This window comes from Trachurus trachurus (genome assembly GCF_905171665.1).
Source record: "Trachurus trachurus genome assembly, chromosome: 2".
Classification (NCBI taxonomy): domain Eukaryota; kingdom Metazoa; phylum Chordata; class Actinopteri; order Carangiformes; family Carangidae; genus Trachurus; species Trachurus trachurus.
This window is the reverse complement of record NC_139914.1, coordinates 3,313,279-3,332,248: the sequence shown is the minus strand read 5'-3', so window position 1 is coordinate 3,332,248 and position 18,970 is coordinate 3,313,279. Positions and strand designations below refer to the sequence as shown.

The 18,970-nt window shown below is 46.4% G+C and overlaps 1 protein-coding gene across 1 annotated transcript; it reads right to left on the bottom strand.

Moving 5' to 3' along the window:
- Positions 1–5,951: 5,951 nt before the first annotated feature.
- Positions 5,952–18,445, bottom strand: LOC311001240 (insulin receptor substrate 2-like). Its single transcript, XM_083992272.1, has 3 exons — positions 14,923–18,445; positions 14,059–14,570; positions 5,952–7,093 (listed from the first exon to the last, which is right to left on the bottom strand). The coding sequence occupies exons 1-3, from the start codon at positions 17,553–17,555 to the stop codon at positions 7,089–7,091; spliced, it is 3,150 nt and encodes a 1,049-aa protein (XP_083848398.1). The 5' UTR covers positions 17,556–18,445; the 3' UTR covers positions 5,952–7,088.
- Between the last annotated feature and the right edge of the window lie 525 nt (positions 18,446–18,970).

Sequence of the window (18,970 nt, the reverse complement as noted above, 5' to 3'; positions counted from 1 at the left end):
GCACCTGTATTGGATTCAGTAGTGAAAGTCATTGATAGTGAACAAGATGGTTTTTCACTGAATATTCATTGTGTCTGTAACTTTCCAGCTTGTTATACAAACTAAACACTACAGTGAACACAGTGAAAAGTGATGAGACAATCTCACTAGTTAGCATGTTAACTTATAGTAAAAGAAGTAATGCAAAACAAGGGTTTCCACTATCTCTGAAGAGTCTGCACTGGTAGATGAACAGCAGTTGATGCTAACCTAATGGATGTAACAGCAAAACCTTCAAATAGCTCTAATAATATGGCTAAACGATAGTCTATATGACCTCATGGAGGTTAAAACTTCTTTATTTGCATGACAAACGCTATATATTTGATTAAATATGGTATTCTAAGATATATGTCAGTGTGTTATGTTTTCATGTGGGCTCAGCAGAGCCGTGCGCCTCTTTCCTAGCCACTGTGAAGAGCCAGAGCTGGCGAGTGTAAGTGGGTCACTGCTCCGCCCCGCTGCTGCGTGGCGGAGTTCAATGAGCCTGACTGAAACCCTCCTTAGGCTGATTCAGGGAGAAATAATGGGGCCAGCGACTCCCAATCCCCTCAAGAGCAGCAGCACAGCACGGCAGCAAGCTGGCAGGGAGGCCCAATGGAGCACAGGGTGGACGAGGAGGTTGCCAACGGAGCAGCTATTCTCCCTATAAGACCCACTCACATGCTCATAATAATCTATGGTGCATACCTCACATGCTGTTCTGGTGCACAGTACAAGACGTGCATTGAGTGCATACTTTTTATGAAGAGCATCGCCTTCTAACGCTCAGTTTCACGTGATTATTTGCTGCTAACCCAATTTCCCAGAAATGTCAGATTTCATATGACTGTTAAAACGTCATATAGGGAAGTTGTAGCTTTGTATTCCCATTGATAATGACATTTACTTCAGCTTGGACCGTTGTAATCAATGCTTCTACTGACTCTACACTGTGGTGCACATGTTCTTCTTCAGTGAGGGAGCGGTGAAAACAACTCTAACTAATGAAACGTGATTGTAAAAGCAATACCAGGCTCTGTGATCAATATCATTAATCACATCCAGCACCGTGATGCTGCTCCTTCCTTCACGTAAATGGAGGAAAACGAGGGTCTCACTCTGTTTCACTGCTGTTTTCTGCCCATTCATTTCCTATAAAAACGTGATTATAATGCAGTTGTTGCATTTTAATATTGTTACGGACATCGCTTCAGCAAATATCTCATACAGACAGAGATGGACAGAGTACTCGACCCCAGTACTTGAGTAAGAGTACAAATACTACTGGTCAAAATGTACTCCGTTACAAGTAAAAGTAGCTCAGTCGAGTAAGAGTAAAAAGTACTTGCTTAAAAAGTACATGCTTTTAAATTTACTTTAAGAGTAAGAGTAAATTTCTTATTTTTCACATCAATGAATTACTATATTTTTTTCTAAATGAATTTAAGGAGCTTTTAACTCTTGTTTCTGAGAATGAACTCTTTGAAAGCAGCTGCACTGACGTGCTGCTTTTAGAACCACAATGTTATATAAAGCTGCAGAAACACCTATAACAACAAATAAAATGAATGGGATCATAAGAGGACAGCAGTTGTCATTTTCACGACTCGTGGTATAGTTTTGGGTTGACAAATGCAGTCGAGAGCGTGGCTACTTTGGCGGTATCCTTATGGGGAGGGATAACGTATTTCCGCTTTTACGTATAGATCCCAGTGGAGAGTGTGCACTGTGATAGGTTTCCTTCTTTGACAAACACAGCTTGTGTCCAATAGTATTTTAGAAAAAAAAAAAAAAAAAAGAGCAGACCTGAAAGTAACGAGTACTTTTCAGCCTTCCTAGAAATTAAAGCAGAAGTAAGCGATCCGGTGGTTTTGGCTAACTTCCTGTCAGTGGATGGAGTTAGCAGTCCCCGCCCTCGTCCCTACGTCACCACATTCACGCGCATCCCTTGGCTGCACACACAGAGAGGACCGCCCCTTTATGCCGTTCTCTCTCCTCATTGGATAAAGGTTGTAGGATACAAGGAAAGTTTTCTCCTCGGCTTACAGCAGAGCAGAGTGACTGACAGACCCGTGTTTCAGACCAAACACTCTATGTAAGTGATTGCTGTCGGAAGATAGAACTATTTAAGACTTATATTAACACAAATATTCTGCTTCCTTCTGCTTTAACTCGAGTAAAAGTAAAAATATTTGTCTTGGAAATTTATTCAAGTAAGAGTAATAAGTACCAAAGAAATCTAATACTCAAGTAAATTTACTCCGTTACTGTCCACCACTGCATACAGACACACACACACACACAAGCAGCCACTGAGGGCGCTCCTCTGGCTGCTGTGTATTAATTAGCAGTATGACACTGTAAGTGGGGCTTTGCTCTGCTGCCAGGCAGAAAGCAGCCTTACATAAGACCCCACCACCGAGCCACCAGGAGGGACACAGTGTTCCTCACCCCCCGTCTGCACTGTCTGTCTGCCTGGAGAAAAAAACAAAAAAACAACCACTTTCTCTCCCTTTTTTCTTTAATGAAACCTATTTTGGTGTGGAGGTAAACAGCAGAAGACGACATGGAAAGAGGAGTCACTGGGTCAGGGACGTGAAAGTGAAATTTTCAGGCTTGTGCAGCGACAACAGTTGCAAAAAATAAAAAAGAAAGCAGTTTACAGGATGCTGCTTTGAAGTTATTGTGTGTGTTTGTATCTGATCTATTCTTGGATGTCCTAAAACTATTCCCCAAATTTAGAGTCACAATGAGAGAGTTCATCCGAGCTGTGCTGCTGCTCGGATGCAGACATGAAAAACCGTGTCAGCATCATATGATTTGGAAGTTTGATTGATTTGCTCTGATTCCTCATTTCAAATAACAAGCAGGATTGCTGTCCGGCTCTGGACAAGAAGAGTCTTTGTCCGTCAGAGATGGGAGGTAAACGAGGGCAAACTCTGATAAAGCTGTGACAAAATATGTTTGGTTTGATTTAAAAGTGGATTTGATGTGTCGTATTTCACGCACGTGCTGTTTCTTTACATAGCACAAACTAAATTCCTTTCACATGGGAGAAAGTGAAACCAAAATAATCTTAATGTGTGACTGGCTTGGGCTCTGTGCCATGTTTTGACCATTAATAAGTAACCATTGAGAATAATAACCGTCAGTGGTCAATCGTGCACACTAAGATAACTCCATACGATCCCTGATAGCTGCATGTTGAGTGTGTGGGAGTCTGGACAGGTGAAAAGTGTTGTTTACTCCAGCATGTGAACCTCCTGACCTCCCTGCTCTCAGTAACACAGTCTTTTGTGGAGACGCGTGGCTTGGCAGGAAGTCATTGGCTCAATGTGAGCTTCCTGCCTCGCTCTCCGTCGGCAATAAAAAACACTAACGGAGAGAGAAAGTGTCGCCTGGAGAGTCGAGCTCCTCGCTCTCCACAGGCCAAATGTATGATATTACAGTATGTTCCAAGTAATATGATACTTTTGTGTTATTACATCAACGTATTTGAGTCTTCTAGAGAGAAAAATGAAGTGGCATATAGTAATATGACTTAAAACATATACAAAATAACATTGCTTTTACGATTTAAAACATAGAATAAACCCTTGTCCAATAAAATACACTCGGGTGGTGTTGCCTTACTTTGCTAATTCAATTTGCAAACCACTTGTGATAACATTTTACTGTTTTAAATTTGCCAATACATATTATGTAGGGTTGTATGAACAATAATTGAATTAAAAATGTATTTTTCATTCCTAATTTCAGTGGATGAAATGTAATTCTGTAATGAAAAACACTGTATTTTTATTATGACAGACATAATCCTACTTGTGGAAATTGAAAAGTGAAGACAAGATTGTATCTCTTTAAATAAATTGATTTATTTCTGTAGGTTCCTATCCATAATCAGTACAGACAAAAGCAATACTTGACTACCAGATTTTTAAAAATCAGTATTATCATCTCTTGTGAGCATCACAATATATAACAGTATATTGATCTATGTACAATGGAAGACAACGACACATTCGAACTGAGTCAGTCCAAGATCGCTCTGTAAAAGAAGAAATCTGTCCATGGACACAGAAGAAATGGGAGAGGGAGGGGGGAGAAGCGCTCTGAGACATGTCAAGAAACAAAAGAGTTCCCAGCGATGAAAACAAAACACTTGGCAGAAAGAGAAATGTACAAGGAGCAAAAGAAAAAAAAAACAAAAAAAAAACAACTTCTGCTCACCACGAAAAAAAGAAAAAAAGAAAAAAAAAAAATCATCGATGCAATGTTGCATTTGGTTCCACAGTTGTAAACTAGATTGTTTTTATGTCACTATTGCATATGCCATTAGGTAAAGTGTGTCAACAAGGCAAAAGAGATCTCTATAATAAAATAGACAGTTGTTTTTTTTTCAGATAGTGAAGGAGGAAAGCATACAAGACACTGTACACCCCAAAGCAAAAACCCCCGTCCCCTTCTTAAAAATCGGTAGCCAAAGTCTTTACACAGGAATATCATTGCAACAGGTAAAATCTAAGTACTCCATGTATTCTCAATAATCTTTTTTAGTTAAACTCTTTCTATTTACACAATATACACATTCAAGACTCTGAAGATAAATAGATACCAGCGTGGTACAAACTCCTATATTATTCACCTTTGTCAAAAAAAAAAAAAAAAAAAACCATTTCCCCCCACGTTATTTATTTATTTATGTTTCCGTGGTGTTGCCACCAGCTCAGCGATACATTCAGACATGGTTTTAATTAAAGTTTTACAATCTAATGTACACTAGAAGGGTTTGTGAGCCAGGTGGAGTCGGCACAGAAGGATGTTGATGGAGGAGCTTTAAGATTTATACTAGTTAGAATTAAAAAAACAAACAGTGGCAGCCATCATGGAGGTTGTGAGCTAATTTATGTGAAACCAACGTTTTACATTCATGCGATTTATCACATGTGGACACAGTTGCTGCTGTTGAGTTTTACAGTTTCACTTTAAAAAGAGACTACTATGTAATGTTTAAAAAGAGGAAATTACACCAGTTCAATCTGATTGTCTGTGTCTCTTACAGTGGTTACATCGTGCGACTTGAACTTGTTGTAACATTACATAATTCTCTTCAGCCGGCTCTCGTTTCTTTACGCCGCCGTCTCGTGTACAGTTCTATTTTCCAGACAGCTGAACCTCCATGATGGCGCCAGATGTGGCTCTTGGCCCCTCTTCTTCTCCTTCTTCGTCTTCTACTACTATTTTTTTTTCTCGCTCCTCCCCTCAGTGCTTGTCCAGTACATGCTGATACCTCTCTCCCCTTAAAGGGATAGTTCACCCAAAATTCAAATTTCTCATTATCTACTCACCCTCATGTGGACTAAGGGCTGGGAGAAGTTTCAGAGTCCTCTGTGGCTTCTCTGAGTTACAGGGGGTCTCGGCGTAGCAGTGCATGTCCATATAACGGTTGCAAATGGATACCAACTGTCTTCGTAACAAAAAGACACACCAAAAAACATCCAAATACCTCCATGCTGCTCGTATGTAATGTCCGTCTTGTATTGAACCCCCGAAATGCAAAATTATCCCGAAAAAAAAAAGTCTATATTTCAAGCTTGTTTGTAGCGGAAGCTCCTCTTCCCATTTCGTCCAAATTTGACGAACCGGGAAGAGGAGCTTCGAGAAGCTTCCGCTACAAAACAAGCTTGAAAAATAGACTTATTTAATTTTTTTCGGGACAATTTCGCATTTCGGGGCTTCAATACAAGATGGACATTACGTACGAGCAGCATGGAGGTATTTGGATGTTTTTTGGTGAGTCTTTTTGTTACGAAGACAGTTGGTATGCATTTGCAACCGTTATATGGACATTCCCTTTGGACTCTGAAACTTCTCCCAGCCCTTAGTCGACATGAGGGTGAGTAGATAATCATCAATTCAATTTTGGGTGAACTATCCCTTTAAATTCGCCCACTTGTTGACCAGAAAGTGTCTGGATTGTGCCCTTTCTCACTGGCTCCACCCCCCTCTCCCCCCTTTTTTCCGTTTTCTCCTCAGCTCTACAGTTGTACCATCCTATGATATCACAGCAGGGCAGCCGGCGCTCAGCAGAGCAGCAGAGCAGCAGAGCAGCCGGCTGTAGGTTTGAAGGTAGGAGTGTGTGAGGTTTTTAGGCTCAAGTGACTGAGGAACTGTGGGAGGTACAGTGCATTCAGATGCCTGGTAGTTGTGGGGTCTGAGTTATAAAGACATGCATAACTCTTAAAGGACATTTAGAAATATACTTCTTTAAGTCCAGTGTTTTGATTGGACGAAAAAATAAACTAGGTTAGAATAAATAAGAAATTAGTAATTAAGAAAATACTTTACGATAAATCAGATCTGGAGCAGCCGCGCTTTACTGTACATTTCTGAAATAATATATTTTAATGGTAAACTATAGGCTTTTTACTTTCCACAGAGAATAACAATATAGAGATGTCGGTCCAAATAGACATACCATAATAGAATATTTATCTGTCATTTCATAGAAAACATAAGGACAATATAGACATTAAGGCATCGGGTAGGTCTTATCAGACATTCATCTTCCAAAAATAAATAAAATATCTAATCTAAATATTATTATATACTCAGTGTACCGTGGTGTCTTCGCTCTATAGTCGCTTTGATTGTTCGCTGACACACCAGTCGCTCGTACTTTCCCACACACGCACTCACACAGGTGGTCGTGAAAACCACCCTCAAGTAAATAAATAACGTCCGTGGTACCGTGTTATTGTCTGACTATCTTTGCTTCTGTGCTTGCGCCAAAAAAATGAGAGCGCAGGAAACATGACACACGACACAAACACACTTGTCCTGCCTTTAGCAAACTCAACGACATGCATAGATGGTGGCATGCTTGCTCTCCAAGGTGTGTGTGTCCATGTGTGTGTGTTTGCTGAGGGTCCAGACAGTCTTTTAGGGGCATCTGAGTTGATCTGATCTGAGTTCTGTCTTTCTTTCTTTTTCTTTTTCTTGTTTTCCTATAAATGGAGCAGCAGCAGGTTGGTGAAGACGCCGAAGCCAGAGGACGGTGTCGTCGCTCAGTCTGAAAAAGACAAGACAGAAAGAAAAAGGGAGAGTTAAGAGTCACGTTGATGCAGTTATTTCACAGATATAATCCCATAATGCACATTTGTAGCCTTTTTTTTTTAGTATACAATGACGTACAAATCGGCGTTAGATATTTTGAAATCCCTGCTGCACTCGTCTGAACTATTGATAAGAGCCGGGGAAGCTGCTGAAGGACGGCGGTGGGGGGAGGATGGAGGATGGCCCCAGCAGTGGTTGTAATTACATAATCTGGGATGTGGATGTGGATGTGGAGTGATGGGGGTTGGGTTAAGGGGGGTCTCCTGTCGCGCTGCCGTGTTGCTATGGACACACGGTGAGCAGGGGAGGACCAGTTAGCAGCAGCAATAAGCCGTGCAGCAGCAGATGATGCTACAGACAGAGAGAGAGACTGCAGTAGCAGCAATGTGGATAATTATGTACAGTAGGGTTGATTTGCTGTGTGTGAGTGTGAGTGGAGGAGGGGGCAAAAGAAGCTAAGAAGGAAGGATTTACTTTAAGTCAAAGGGTGAGGACGGGGCACCAAGAGACGTTCAGGGCTCTCGTCTTCAATGTGAGACTAAACCTGCATCGCACTGGGACACTTGTATCACTGCGAGGCTGATGAAAAAAAAAAAACATCGCTTCACCAAAAAAATGTGCAGCGGTCACAGGCTGAAAACTGAAGCTGTAAATTCCTGAAAAACTGCTGTTTTTTGTTTTTTTTGTTTTTTCAGCCCATTCACTTATATAGAAAAAAGAAGGCAAATCCACATTTCTCTTTTATTATAATTACAGGTTGTTTTTTTCAATAGATGTTTTCAGCAGGAATGACTGAGGCTGAAATGCAGTGATGTGAAACCTCCTGTATCTTTTATATTACACTATTTAACCCTCCTGTCGTCCTTCTGGGTCAAATTGACCCAATCTGTTCACTTCCTCCATCCTTCCTTTTTCCCTTCCTTATTTCCATCCTTCCCTTCGTCCTTACTTCTTCTTTTGATCCAATTCACATGGTCTGTTCCCTCCCTCCATCTTTCTTTCCTTCCCTTTTCCCTTCCTTCTTTCCACAATCCTTTTTGCCTCCCTTCCTTCCTTCCTTCCTTCCCTTCGTCCTCTCTTCTTCCTTTTTTTGACCCAATTGACCCAATCTGTTTCCTCCCTCCATCTATCTTTCCTTCCATCTTTCATTACCTTCATCCTTCCTTCCTTCCTTCCTTGACCCAGGAGGACAACAGGAGGGTTAAACACCTGTAACTGCACATACAGCATCACAGCAACATGGTTTGTTACTATGTGGTTGATTATCGCTGTTATATTCTATCTATCCTCTTAGATATCCATTGATTTATGCGTAGATTGCAATAAAACCAAACATGGACATGCCAAAGTGAACAAATGCCGACACCTTGAATTACGCAGACACCCCCCCCCCCTTCCCCAGCTGCTGTCTGTGGAGTAGCCGCTGGCTCGGCGCTGATCTAACCTCCCCTGGCCGTCTAATCTGGCCTGCAGAGGCTGTAATCTCATCTGGAGCCGTGGCTGGCTAAATGTGGGGAACGCTGGCCACGCAGTTATCTCACAGCTAGCGCTTCTGTCTGGAACATCCCGGCCTACTTTAGCCCCCCGCCTCCCTGTGCCATGACACACACACACACACACACACATAACCATATAAACACACACACACCGCCTGGAAACTCTGACACAGGAGCCTGCGGTGTTACGTGTGCGTGTTTGTTCTCTATGTATCAGGCAACATGGCATTTCTGGATTTCTTTGTGGCTTTGACTTCCCTTTGTAAGAACTCAGCTTCAGTGCATCTGGATGCGAATAAACCATTTAACAGCTTATGTGTGTGTGTGTGTGTGTGAGAGTGTGTGTGTGTGTGCGCAGCGAGGCGGCGGCAACGGTGCAACAATCACTGGGTTTCTGTTAAATGTCATAAACTGATGGAATAAAGTGACGATTTCCTCAAAAATTCATTTTCACATCTCCATTCATTGCACTTTTTGGTGTAACTCAGATAGACTCCCATCTAGAGATGTGGGAAAGAATAATGGTGGCTTTCTGCTCTCTCCTAGCTAGGAGACTAATATTATTGAAATGGAAAGACCCAGCACCTCCAACATACAGCCATTGGGTTAGGGAAATCATGTGCCATATCAAGTTGGAGAAGATCAGATACACAATCAGGGGGTCTACTAGAAAATTTTATAACATATGGCAGCCTTTCTTAATGTTTGTTGAAGATATGGAAGCAGATAATATAGTACTGTAAACCTCTGTTGTTGCCCTCAGTCATCTTTATTATTGTATTTCTTTTTTGTTGTATATGTTGATTGTTTGTTTTTTATTATCTGGCTATATGAGTTCTGTATATTGAACTATGTATCTCATACTGTGAACTCTGTATGTCTGGTATTTGTGGGGGGTGGATGGGATTTATGGTTTGTTTGTTTTTTCTCCCTGTGTGTTCTGTTGTACTTATGTTAAATTGTAAACTATAACTTGTAAAACTAAATAAAAATACCTTGATCAAAAAAAAAAATTCATTTTCAACGTATTTATTGTGCGTTTTGTCTATTTTTCATGTCATTATATTATCATATCTGCACTATTAACACAATATCAATATAACATGTAGTAAATAAAGTTGTAATTGTGAGCACAGGTGTCACTATTCTGCCTCGTAAGTCAGTGATGGCGCGATGACGTAAGAGTCAAACACACCTTCGTATCGCGGCCTGGTCTACTGAGCATGCTCAGAGCCGGTTAGGGATGCATGGCTGCTCAACTCGACCCCTTTCGCTCATTGCCTCTGCTGCTACACACACACACACACACACACACATAACACCGGAAATGCATGAAGCATAAATAAATAAATAAATATATATAACACGAGCTGCCAGTAGGCTGCGTGCATCATCTCTGCAGTGACATCATCCAGTTGCGATACGAGAGGCCGAGTGACGTTCAGAGGAAGCAGGATTTGAGAAGATGGGCACGAATGTTTTTAATCTGGCCGATGAATTGCGTGCACACAGACACACACACACACACACACACACACACACACACAGACACACACAGACACACACACACACAGAAACACTCACTGCTGATGGTCATGCATGCTCTCTGCAGCCTGTGGGCGCGGCAGATGGTGGACCGTCATTAGTGGAAGGATAGTGAGTAAGTACAAGAGTGTGTGTGTAGATGGTGTGTGCATGTGTGTGTGTGTGTGTGTGTGTGTGCGTGTGCATAAGAGCCATACAGTGGCATCATGTATATGCTTACATGCGAGCGTGGGCACAGGCAGGGAAATCAGTGTAATGAGAGTGTTTGCGTGTGAAGATCAACCCGAGTGGCAGGTGTTTAACCCCCCCCATGGCCATCTGCCATTATCACTAAAGAGAGACCCTCACCTGGTTGATTTATTTTTTAAAGGGATAGTTCACCCAAAATTCAAATTGCAATCATTATCTACTCACCCTCATGTGGACTAAGGGCTGGGAGAAGTTTCAGAGTCCTCCGTGGCTTCTCTGAGTTACTGGGGGTCTCGGCATAGCAGTGCATGTCCTTTTTGTTACGAAGACAGTTGGTATCCATTTGCAACCGTCATATGGACATGCACTGCTACGCCGAGACCCCCTGTAACTCAGAGAAGCCACGGAGGACTCTGAAACTTCTCCCAGCCCTTAGTCCACATGAGGGTGAGTACTGTAGATAATGAGTGCAATTTGAATTTTGGGTGAACTATCCTTTTAAATACTTCATGCATCCATCCACGCTGAGAATGATCTATGTTGGAACGGTCACAGAGCAGAAGCAGGAGGCGAGATAGCGGTATTAGTCAGACAACGACGACGAAGGGGCTAGAAATTGAGACGGCTGACTTGGCTAATCTGGGTCTGGTACAGAACATCCACCTGGCTGAGCTGCTGCGAGCCGGGGGCCGCTAGAGGAGGAGGAGGAGGAGGAGGAGGAGGCGGACAGCTCGGGTTAGGGCGGAGGTAAACAGAGTCACATGGCCTGGCTGGCTGGCTGACAGGACAAGAGGTAAACAAATACCTGACCCTTATGCCAGGCGTTAAGACATCTAAGCTGACCTGCAGGTGGAGCAGAGAGGAAGAGTGTATCCAGCTGTCAGCCGCTTTTTGTTGACCGGGGAGCAGCTCAGTCACGTTTCACATGGGTCTTGAGGGGGCGAGGGGGGGTAAATGCTAAATTCCACGGGGCAGCAAGGGGCTTTGATCCTGACAAACACGTCTTCCTTAGTCGGCAGCTTTTCATTCCAGCCAAAACTGTATTTTCACTAACGGTGGAGCTTGAACCTGTCTGGCGGTCTTCCTGCTGATTTTATATTGTTTTTTATTATTATTTCATATTATTTTTGATTAATTATTTTATTATTTTTCAATTTTACTTTATTTTCCACCTCCCTAAATTGTCATTTTGGAAACTTGCATTGTTATACTGTTGCTATTTGCTACTGCACAAATGTAAATTTCCCCACTGTGGGACAAATAAAGGAATCTTACTTAGCTACTTACTTTACTTGTGCAGTGGATTTTGTTTAGGTAAAAAAAAAAAAAGAAAGAAAGAAAAGCAAAATAAATAAAAAGTTTCAAGAAAAAAGAGGAGGTGGGGAAAAAAAAAAAAAAAAAAACAGCGCACTTTGACCTGGTTCAACCCGCCTCGCCACACAAGCAGAGAGGGGGACTGAGTGTTCGGTAAACAAGCGGCCCCGGGTTTGCCGTCCCATAATGCACCTTGGCTGAGTGGAGGTGGAGGTTGGGGCTTCACCAACGAGTTTGTTTGTTACTTTAAAAAGCCCTTGCTGCCCCTACCTCCTCATTCTACTGCCCCCCCCCCTCCCCTCCTACCTCCTCCTCCTCTGCTTGTCTTACTTCTGCTAAGTGAACAGCCTAATGAGGCGGAAGGGCAGCGGAGTGCACGTGCCATCCTGCCCCATTATGCACGCATTCATTCGCTCCCCCACAAACAGTCAGGGCGAGCGAGCACTGGAAAACAAAACAGGCCTCTCTCTCTCTCTCTCTCTCTGCACATCCCTGCCAGATTCACGGATGCGAGCTCAGCTACGCCACTGGAAAAAAAAAAAAAAAAAAAAGAGGCCAAGAGACAGAGAAAAACAGCCCCTGACTGCTCTGCATGTGTACGTGCTGCAGTCCACATGTACATGTATGTGCCTCGCTCTTTTTTTCCCTCTTCCCCTCCCCTTCCACACGTTCAAAGAGTTTGGAATGTGGAGACAGTGTGGAGATAAACAAACATGTAATGTCACTGTATAATTAATTAAGGCAGTGCATTCCTCTTAATTATTATTATTATTATTATGATGATGATGAGCATCCTCTTCTGTCCCTGTGTGTTCAAATGGAAACTTGAGGCCTTGTGGTCGAAATAAAAGCCGCTTTCTATTCAAACGGCCCTGGAGCTGGTGGTAGGTGGGGTGGGTTTGGTGACACACACACACACACACACACACACACACACACACACACACACACACACACACACACACACACACACACACACACACACACACACACACACACACACACACACACACACACACACACACACACACACACACACACACACACACACACACACACAAAAACAGCCCCTCCCCTCCCTCTCTGCCTGGAATGTGGACCGTGACATCCAGTTACCTGATGGCCGCATAGCAACTTGCCCGCTTTGTTGTTTTCCCTCACTTTCCCTACAAGGACACACACACACACACATACAGTACACACATACACACTTGTGCAGGGCCTCACATGTCAGCGTACAACACACACACACACACACACACACACACATGGCTGTAGGTGCTCACAAACACACGTGCTTTCGCTTGCGTCCAATAACTGGCATGAGGGTCAAACTTGACTTTAATGTCAACACTCTGGCGTCCCTGTGTTCTCTGTTTACACCGTCTGCCTCTTCCTCTTCCTCCTCCTCCTCCTCCTCCTCTTGCTGCTGCCACGGCTTCAATTTGCCCAATTGGGATATTCTGGGATGTGCTATTGATCATGGGATGGTGGGAATAAGGGGGTCCACAGAGGTCACATTGATGTGCAACACACACTAATGCCTACCCAACTGAAAAACAACAGCCGGAAACGCCCGCAGCTCTGTGTGACATTACAACTGACAGGAAGCTTTGACTAGTATCAGCCCAGAGGCATTATGCTAATAACAGGCCCTAGTTAACCACTAGTTAAAGATAAACTCTTTTTAGGGCTTATTATGCTTATTTTTTTTGTTATTTTGGATTTAAAAAAACTTAAATTTCCCACTAGCGTCGGTGGAACGCTGAAGTCCACTTGTGTATTTTTGGTTGATCTGCAGCCCACAACAGAGGCAGCGAGCGAAGGCAAGGCAGCGTCCTGCTCCGTCATAGTGCTTGTTGTTTACTTCAGAGAGCCCTCAGCCCGGTCACGTTTCATAGCAGCCTCGTGCTGCGTTCACGTGTGCCGGAAAATACCAGGAATTAACAAATACAGATGATCAGAAGAGCGGTGAAGAAGAGCGACCGCATCTCTCCTCCTCCTCCTCCTCCTCCTCCTCCTCCTCCTCCTCTTCATTTGGACTCTGACTCACTAGAGTAAACACAGGGGCACCGCTCTGTTTTCAGGCGTTCAGGGGCAGGAGATTACGAGGGGCACCTGAAGGCAGCATCAGCACCACCTACTTGTATTGTGTGCTTTGAAAAATCCCCAGTTAGTTTGCATTTGAATCTATAGAGGAAACGCACGTTCGTTCGCCTCTCGTATTTGCCTGCGAACTGTACAGGACAGCTCCGCGTCCATACGAAAACACTCTAAGACCTCCTTTAAAACAACAATACCCACAATGCAGTGCACAGAGCTGAAAAGTTAAGGTGAATTACTCAGCAGAAACACATCTGACATCGACTTGACTCACCTTTGGCAGTGGTGGCGGCCTCCTTGAATCCCAAGCAGACATATGGCGAGCTGTGTAATCCATTGATACCCCCTTTACAGCTGCTGGTGGGTTTGAAGCCAACCAGGTCCTCGCATTTCTCCACGTCCCTGTTGTCCAGCAGGTTCAAGGCGATGTAGTTGAGTCCGTTGGGGTAGCCCGCCGCCGCCGACGTCTCACGCCGGCTCACGGGGCTGCAGCCGTACTCCTCGTCGGAGCCCTCGCTGCTCCGGGACGAGATGTTCTCCACCGAGCTGTGCCTCTTCACCGCGTCGCCCCGGGCGAACGAGGGGAACACCGGCGTCACGGTGGCGGTGGAGGAGAAGGTCTCGGAGCTGTGGCGCCGGCGGCCCTGAGGGTTGGCCCGGATCACCTTGGCGGAGCAGTCGGGGTCGACCGTGGAGGACGAGGCGGCCCCCAACAGGAAGACCCCGATGCTTTCTGGGACGCCCTGGTCCTCCAGAGAGAGCCTCCTCTCCCTGCCACTCTGGTTGCTGGTGGAGTTTCAAAATAAGATTATTATTATTATTTACATTTATTATCATGTAGCTTTTACTTTGTTATTGTGAATTCACACAAAAAACTGAACTCATTGGCCTCTTGTTTCCATATCTGAGGGATCACATCATCAGCGTTTATAGTGTTGACGCTGAGGCTGAGCAAAGCAGTCTGGCTTTTTTTATTATTCAGAGGAATTAAAATGCCTGTGAGCTGTTCTCCTAGTAATCGACTCACTATTTTCAGCCTGTGATAAATCCCACAGCCAGACTGTTGTAATAGATGATAATAAATCAGAAGACTTTCCCCCCTCCCTCCCTCCCTCCCTCCCTCCCTCCACAGACATACCTCACTGCGCTCTGAGGAACGAGCTGTGGGGGCGAGCTGGTCATCCCGAACGTCATCTCGGTGTAGTCGTTTTTCATCTCGTTGCCTAGGCCCTGCGACCCCTCCTGGTAAACCCCGTCTTCCTCGGAGCAGGGGCACATGGGCAACACCGGAAACGCGGCCAGACGCTCAGCAGCAGCAGGAGCGCCGCCGGCGGAAGAGGAGGAGGAGGAGGAGGACTGGCTCTCCGTGGAAGCAGCAGCAGCGATGGAAAGCGGCGGGGGGAATCTGGGACCGCTGCTGAAGTCGATGTTGATGTATTCCCCGGGGCTCCTCGGCTCTCCGGGGGGCAAGGGGTGCTCGTGCATGCTGGGGAGGGTCCTCAGGGTGTCGAGGGAGAGCCGGTTGGGCCGCCCCAGCCGCCCCCTGTACGACAGGTTGTCCACACGGCCGTGCCTGACGGGAGAAGGGACCGAGGGGCTCAGCGGCGAGGTGGGCTGCATCACCGAGTAGTAGTCGGACTCGCCGCCGCCTCCGCCTCCGACTCCTCTCTGCCTCAGGCTCTGCGGGCTCATCAACACGTACTGGCCCCCGCCGCCGCTGTCGTCGTCTTTCCTGGAGGCCTGGAGTTTCGCAGGTAGCGTGGCCGACCTCACCGGCGCGGGTTCGGCAGCAGCGGTTGCGGCGGCGAGGAGGCCCAGGTAGTAGTCGGGAGGCGTCTGGAGTGGAGGGGGGTTTCCCGGCGACATGTTCATGTATTCGCCGTTCCTGTCCGGGCTCTCGATGGAGGATTTGGAGCCGCACCACATCCGCATGTAGCCGCTGTCCCTGTCCTCCAGGGAGCTGCTGCAGGGCGAGTTGGTTTTGTAGCCGCCACCGCCGCCGCCCCTGGGGTTCACGATCTGTTTTGGCGCCGAGACGCACATGGGGCTCATGGGCACGTAGTTGTCTCCCTTTCCAGACTGCGGCCCGACGCCGGGCGTCATCGGCATATAGCCGTCGTCGGCGAGGTTGCTGCTGGAGCTCCTGGAGGAACCGATCTCGATGTCGCCGTAGTCTTCTGGGTAGCACACTTTGGGCGAGGCGGAGTGCGAGTTCTGGCCGTGCGCCATCCTCATGAGCGTGTACTCGTCCAGCGAGGCCGAGGACAGCGGCGCCACCACCCTCTGCTGGCGCGGCGTGGTGAGGGAGTGCGTCCGCTTCCTGTAGGCCTTGTCGAAAGCGAGACCGCCGCCGCCGTTGGCCCCCTCCATGATCATGTAGCCGCAGGGGTCGCTGATGTCACGGGACGGCGGCGTGCTGCTGCACAGCGAGTCGGGGGTGTCGCTGCGGGTCAGCGGGAGGAACTTGGGGTCGCCCGGGCTGCAGCTGTAGTCGTCGCACAGCATGAAGCCGGCGGTGTCGCTGAGGGAACCGGAGATGGAGGCGCTGCAGCTGAAAGGCCGTCTCGCTTTGTCCGGAGTGGAGACCCCGGCGCCACCGCTACCTCTCGGCGACATGCTGATGGGGCTGGAGGCGACCGGCGGCGAGTTGGACACCGGCATGGACCTGCTGTGGTGCAGGTTGGAGGACGACTCCAGCATCCTGCAGGTGCGTCCGCTGCTGCTGAGCGTGTGCGACCGGCTGAGGTGGTTGGTCGGGCTCCCGTTCATGTCCACGGATATGGACATGGACACCGGCCGGGTCACGCTGCCATCGCCCTCGCTCGCCGTTCTGACCCGGCAGGACGTGAACTTCCTCCCCGGGGACGTGGCCACCGCCATGCTGTCCGTCCTGGACCTCCGCACCAGGCCGGTCTGGCTCGGCGGGAGGTTGTTGAGGTTGCGTCGTGTGGGGACGGAGATGGGGTTGGTGCTGGCCGACTGGCTCTTGCTCCTCGGCCTGAACTCCGACAGCTCCTTCATGGCCTTCATGGCCTCCAGGATGGTCTCGTGGATGTTCTGCGCCACCACAGAGTCCTCCGCCTGCATCCAGAACTCCCCCGGCCCGGTGACCGCCGACCGGCCCACCTCTATGAAGAAGAAGCTGTCCGAGTGGCCACATCTGCGGATGTTCATGAGCTGCAGACTGACAGCTGCTGTCTCAGAGTTCAGTTTGACGAAGCTGATGGTCCGGCTGGACAGACACAGCCTGTACACTCCAGTCAGGTTCTTGATCTGACCCAAGCCCTTAGATTTCAAGTTGACCTGCCATACCTCCTTGTAGGCAGCTATAGCGGGGGTAATGAGTCCATAGCTGGCCTCCTCGAAGCCCACCAAGGAGGAGGTGGATGCTGGGCTGTCGTACACCTTCCCCTCTGCTATCAAATCAGTCAGGACCGTGTACCAGCTCTCCTGCTCCTGCTCGTTGTCCGCAGCCACGGCGAAGTACTCGTCCTTGGTGTAGAGGGCGATCAGGTGCTTGTGTTTGGCGTCGGCGCGTTTGTTTACGCACAGACACGAGTCCAAAGTTATCACCCGTTTGGCGGCGGACTTGTTTCTCCATTTCTTCTCGCTCTCATAGTACTCCAGCCGGGCAGGGCAGCGCTCCGTCACCTCCCGCAGCACGAAGAAGCGCCTGTGTCCGTGTTTCTGCTTCCTCAGGTACCCGCACTTCTTCACCCCGGTCGTCCCATTTGATAACAGGTGTCCTACCGTCGCCGGAGGACTTGCCATTTTCGATCCACTTCTCTTCTCAAGTTCAGATAAGCCTTTCCTCTCCTTTTTTCCCTTCTAAATTGTCCTTTAAAAATATATATATATGTAAGCCTATAGGCTATCGCAACAAAAACAAACTTAAAAGGTTATTATTTTCTGCAGCTAATCCATATCAGACAGCGATGTGAGTGTCCGCTGTCCGAGGGAAAAACCGCAGAGCAGCCGGGGAGCAGAGCAGAGCAGAGAGCGATCTGATCCTGGAGAAAAACAACATGTGACGCTGCTGCTCTAAATACAGAATAAAACACAGAGTCATAAGGGGGCGGGGCTTCCTGCAGGGGCCGTGCCTGTCAATCATCAGGCTGCGGCGATGCCCATTGGCTGCTTTGCGTAAATTCGCTGCACGCAAGCCCCGCCCCCCCTCCCCCTTTTTGCTTTGCCCAACTGTCCTCTCTCTCTCTCTCTCTCTCATGTAGAAACTGAAATAATGTGGAGCCTCATTGAATAACATTGAGTTTCTGTTTTTCCTACTGTAAGATAAAGGCACAGTGCACACCCACACAAACACCCACACAACTCTTGTTTATATCTATCTTATTGCATCTTAATTCAAATACTCTTCTTCTTTTAATAATAATCATAATAATAATAATAATATAATAGCCTGATAATTATTGGCAGTTTAAGATGAGCCCATTTGGATCAATGAGGCTCTGAAATGTGCAGTATAATGCTGTATTGTATTGTAACCCTTCATTTCTCAGGCACCAACATTGTAAACAACTCTGACGTCCCACTTGTTATATAAGGATTATTGTGGCCTATTTTTAAACCTGTGGGTATTCCTCTTCAACTGGAACCTGGCGTTGCCTCTTTCATTACCTCACTATTTATTCTCTGCTTCAACACTACGCTGATGCCCACATTAGGTAATAATGATAATAACCATTATCTAATCAAACATGTTGATTGTTTTCTATTTAAAATGAGAAAATATTAGAAGAGAGGCCACATTTGTATTGTGTATGGCTTTATACTATTTCAAAATTAGGCTGCACCTTTACACCTTGCACCTTTTTTATTTCTAAATGTTGTTGTTAGATGGAAAAACAACCATCTCAAAGAAGGGGGAATGACTCGCAAGTGCGTCAGAGGCTTCAATGGAGCAAGAAGCTGCAGAAATGCTGCCATCATCTGGCTGCTGAGGTTCTGTCTGTGTATACAGTACAGTACCTGTCCCTAAACTTGATTTAGCCATCACAACAGAACTTTATTTTACAACAAAGCATGTGCACGTCGTTGTCGTCGTCGTGTGAGGCAGGGAAGGGGCCCGTGTGACCGACGACAGGAGGAGGAAGCTAACAGACATCTGCTCATCAGATCATCTCGGTAATTATGTTTAATTCTCCCTGTGATCTTCAGGATCATCAGTC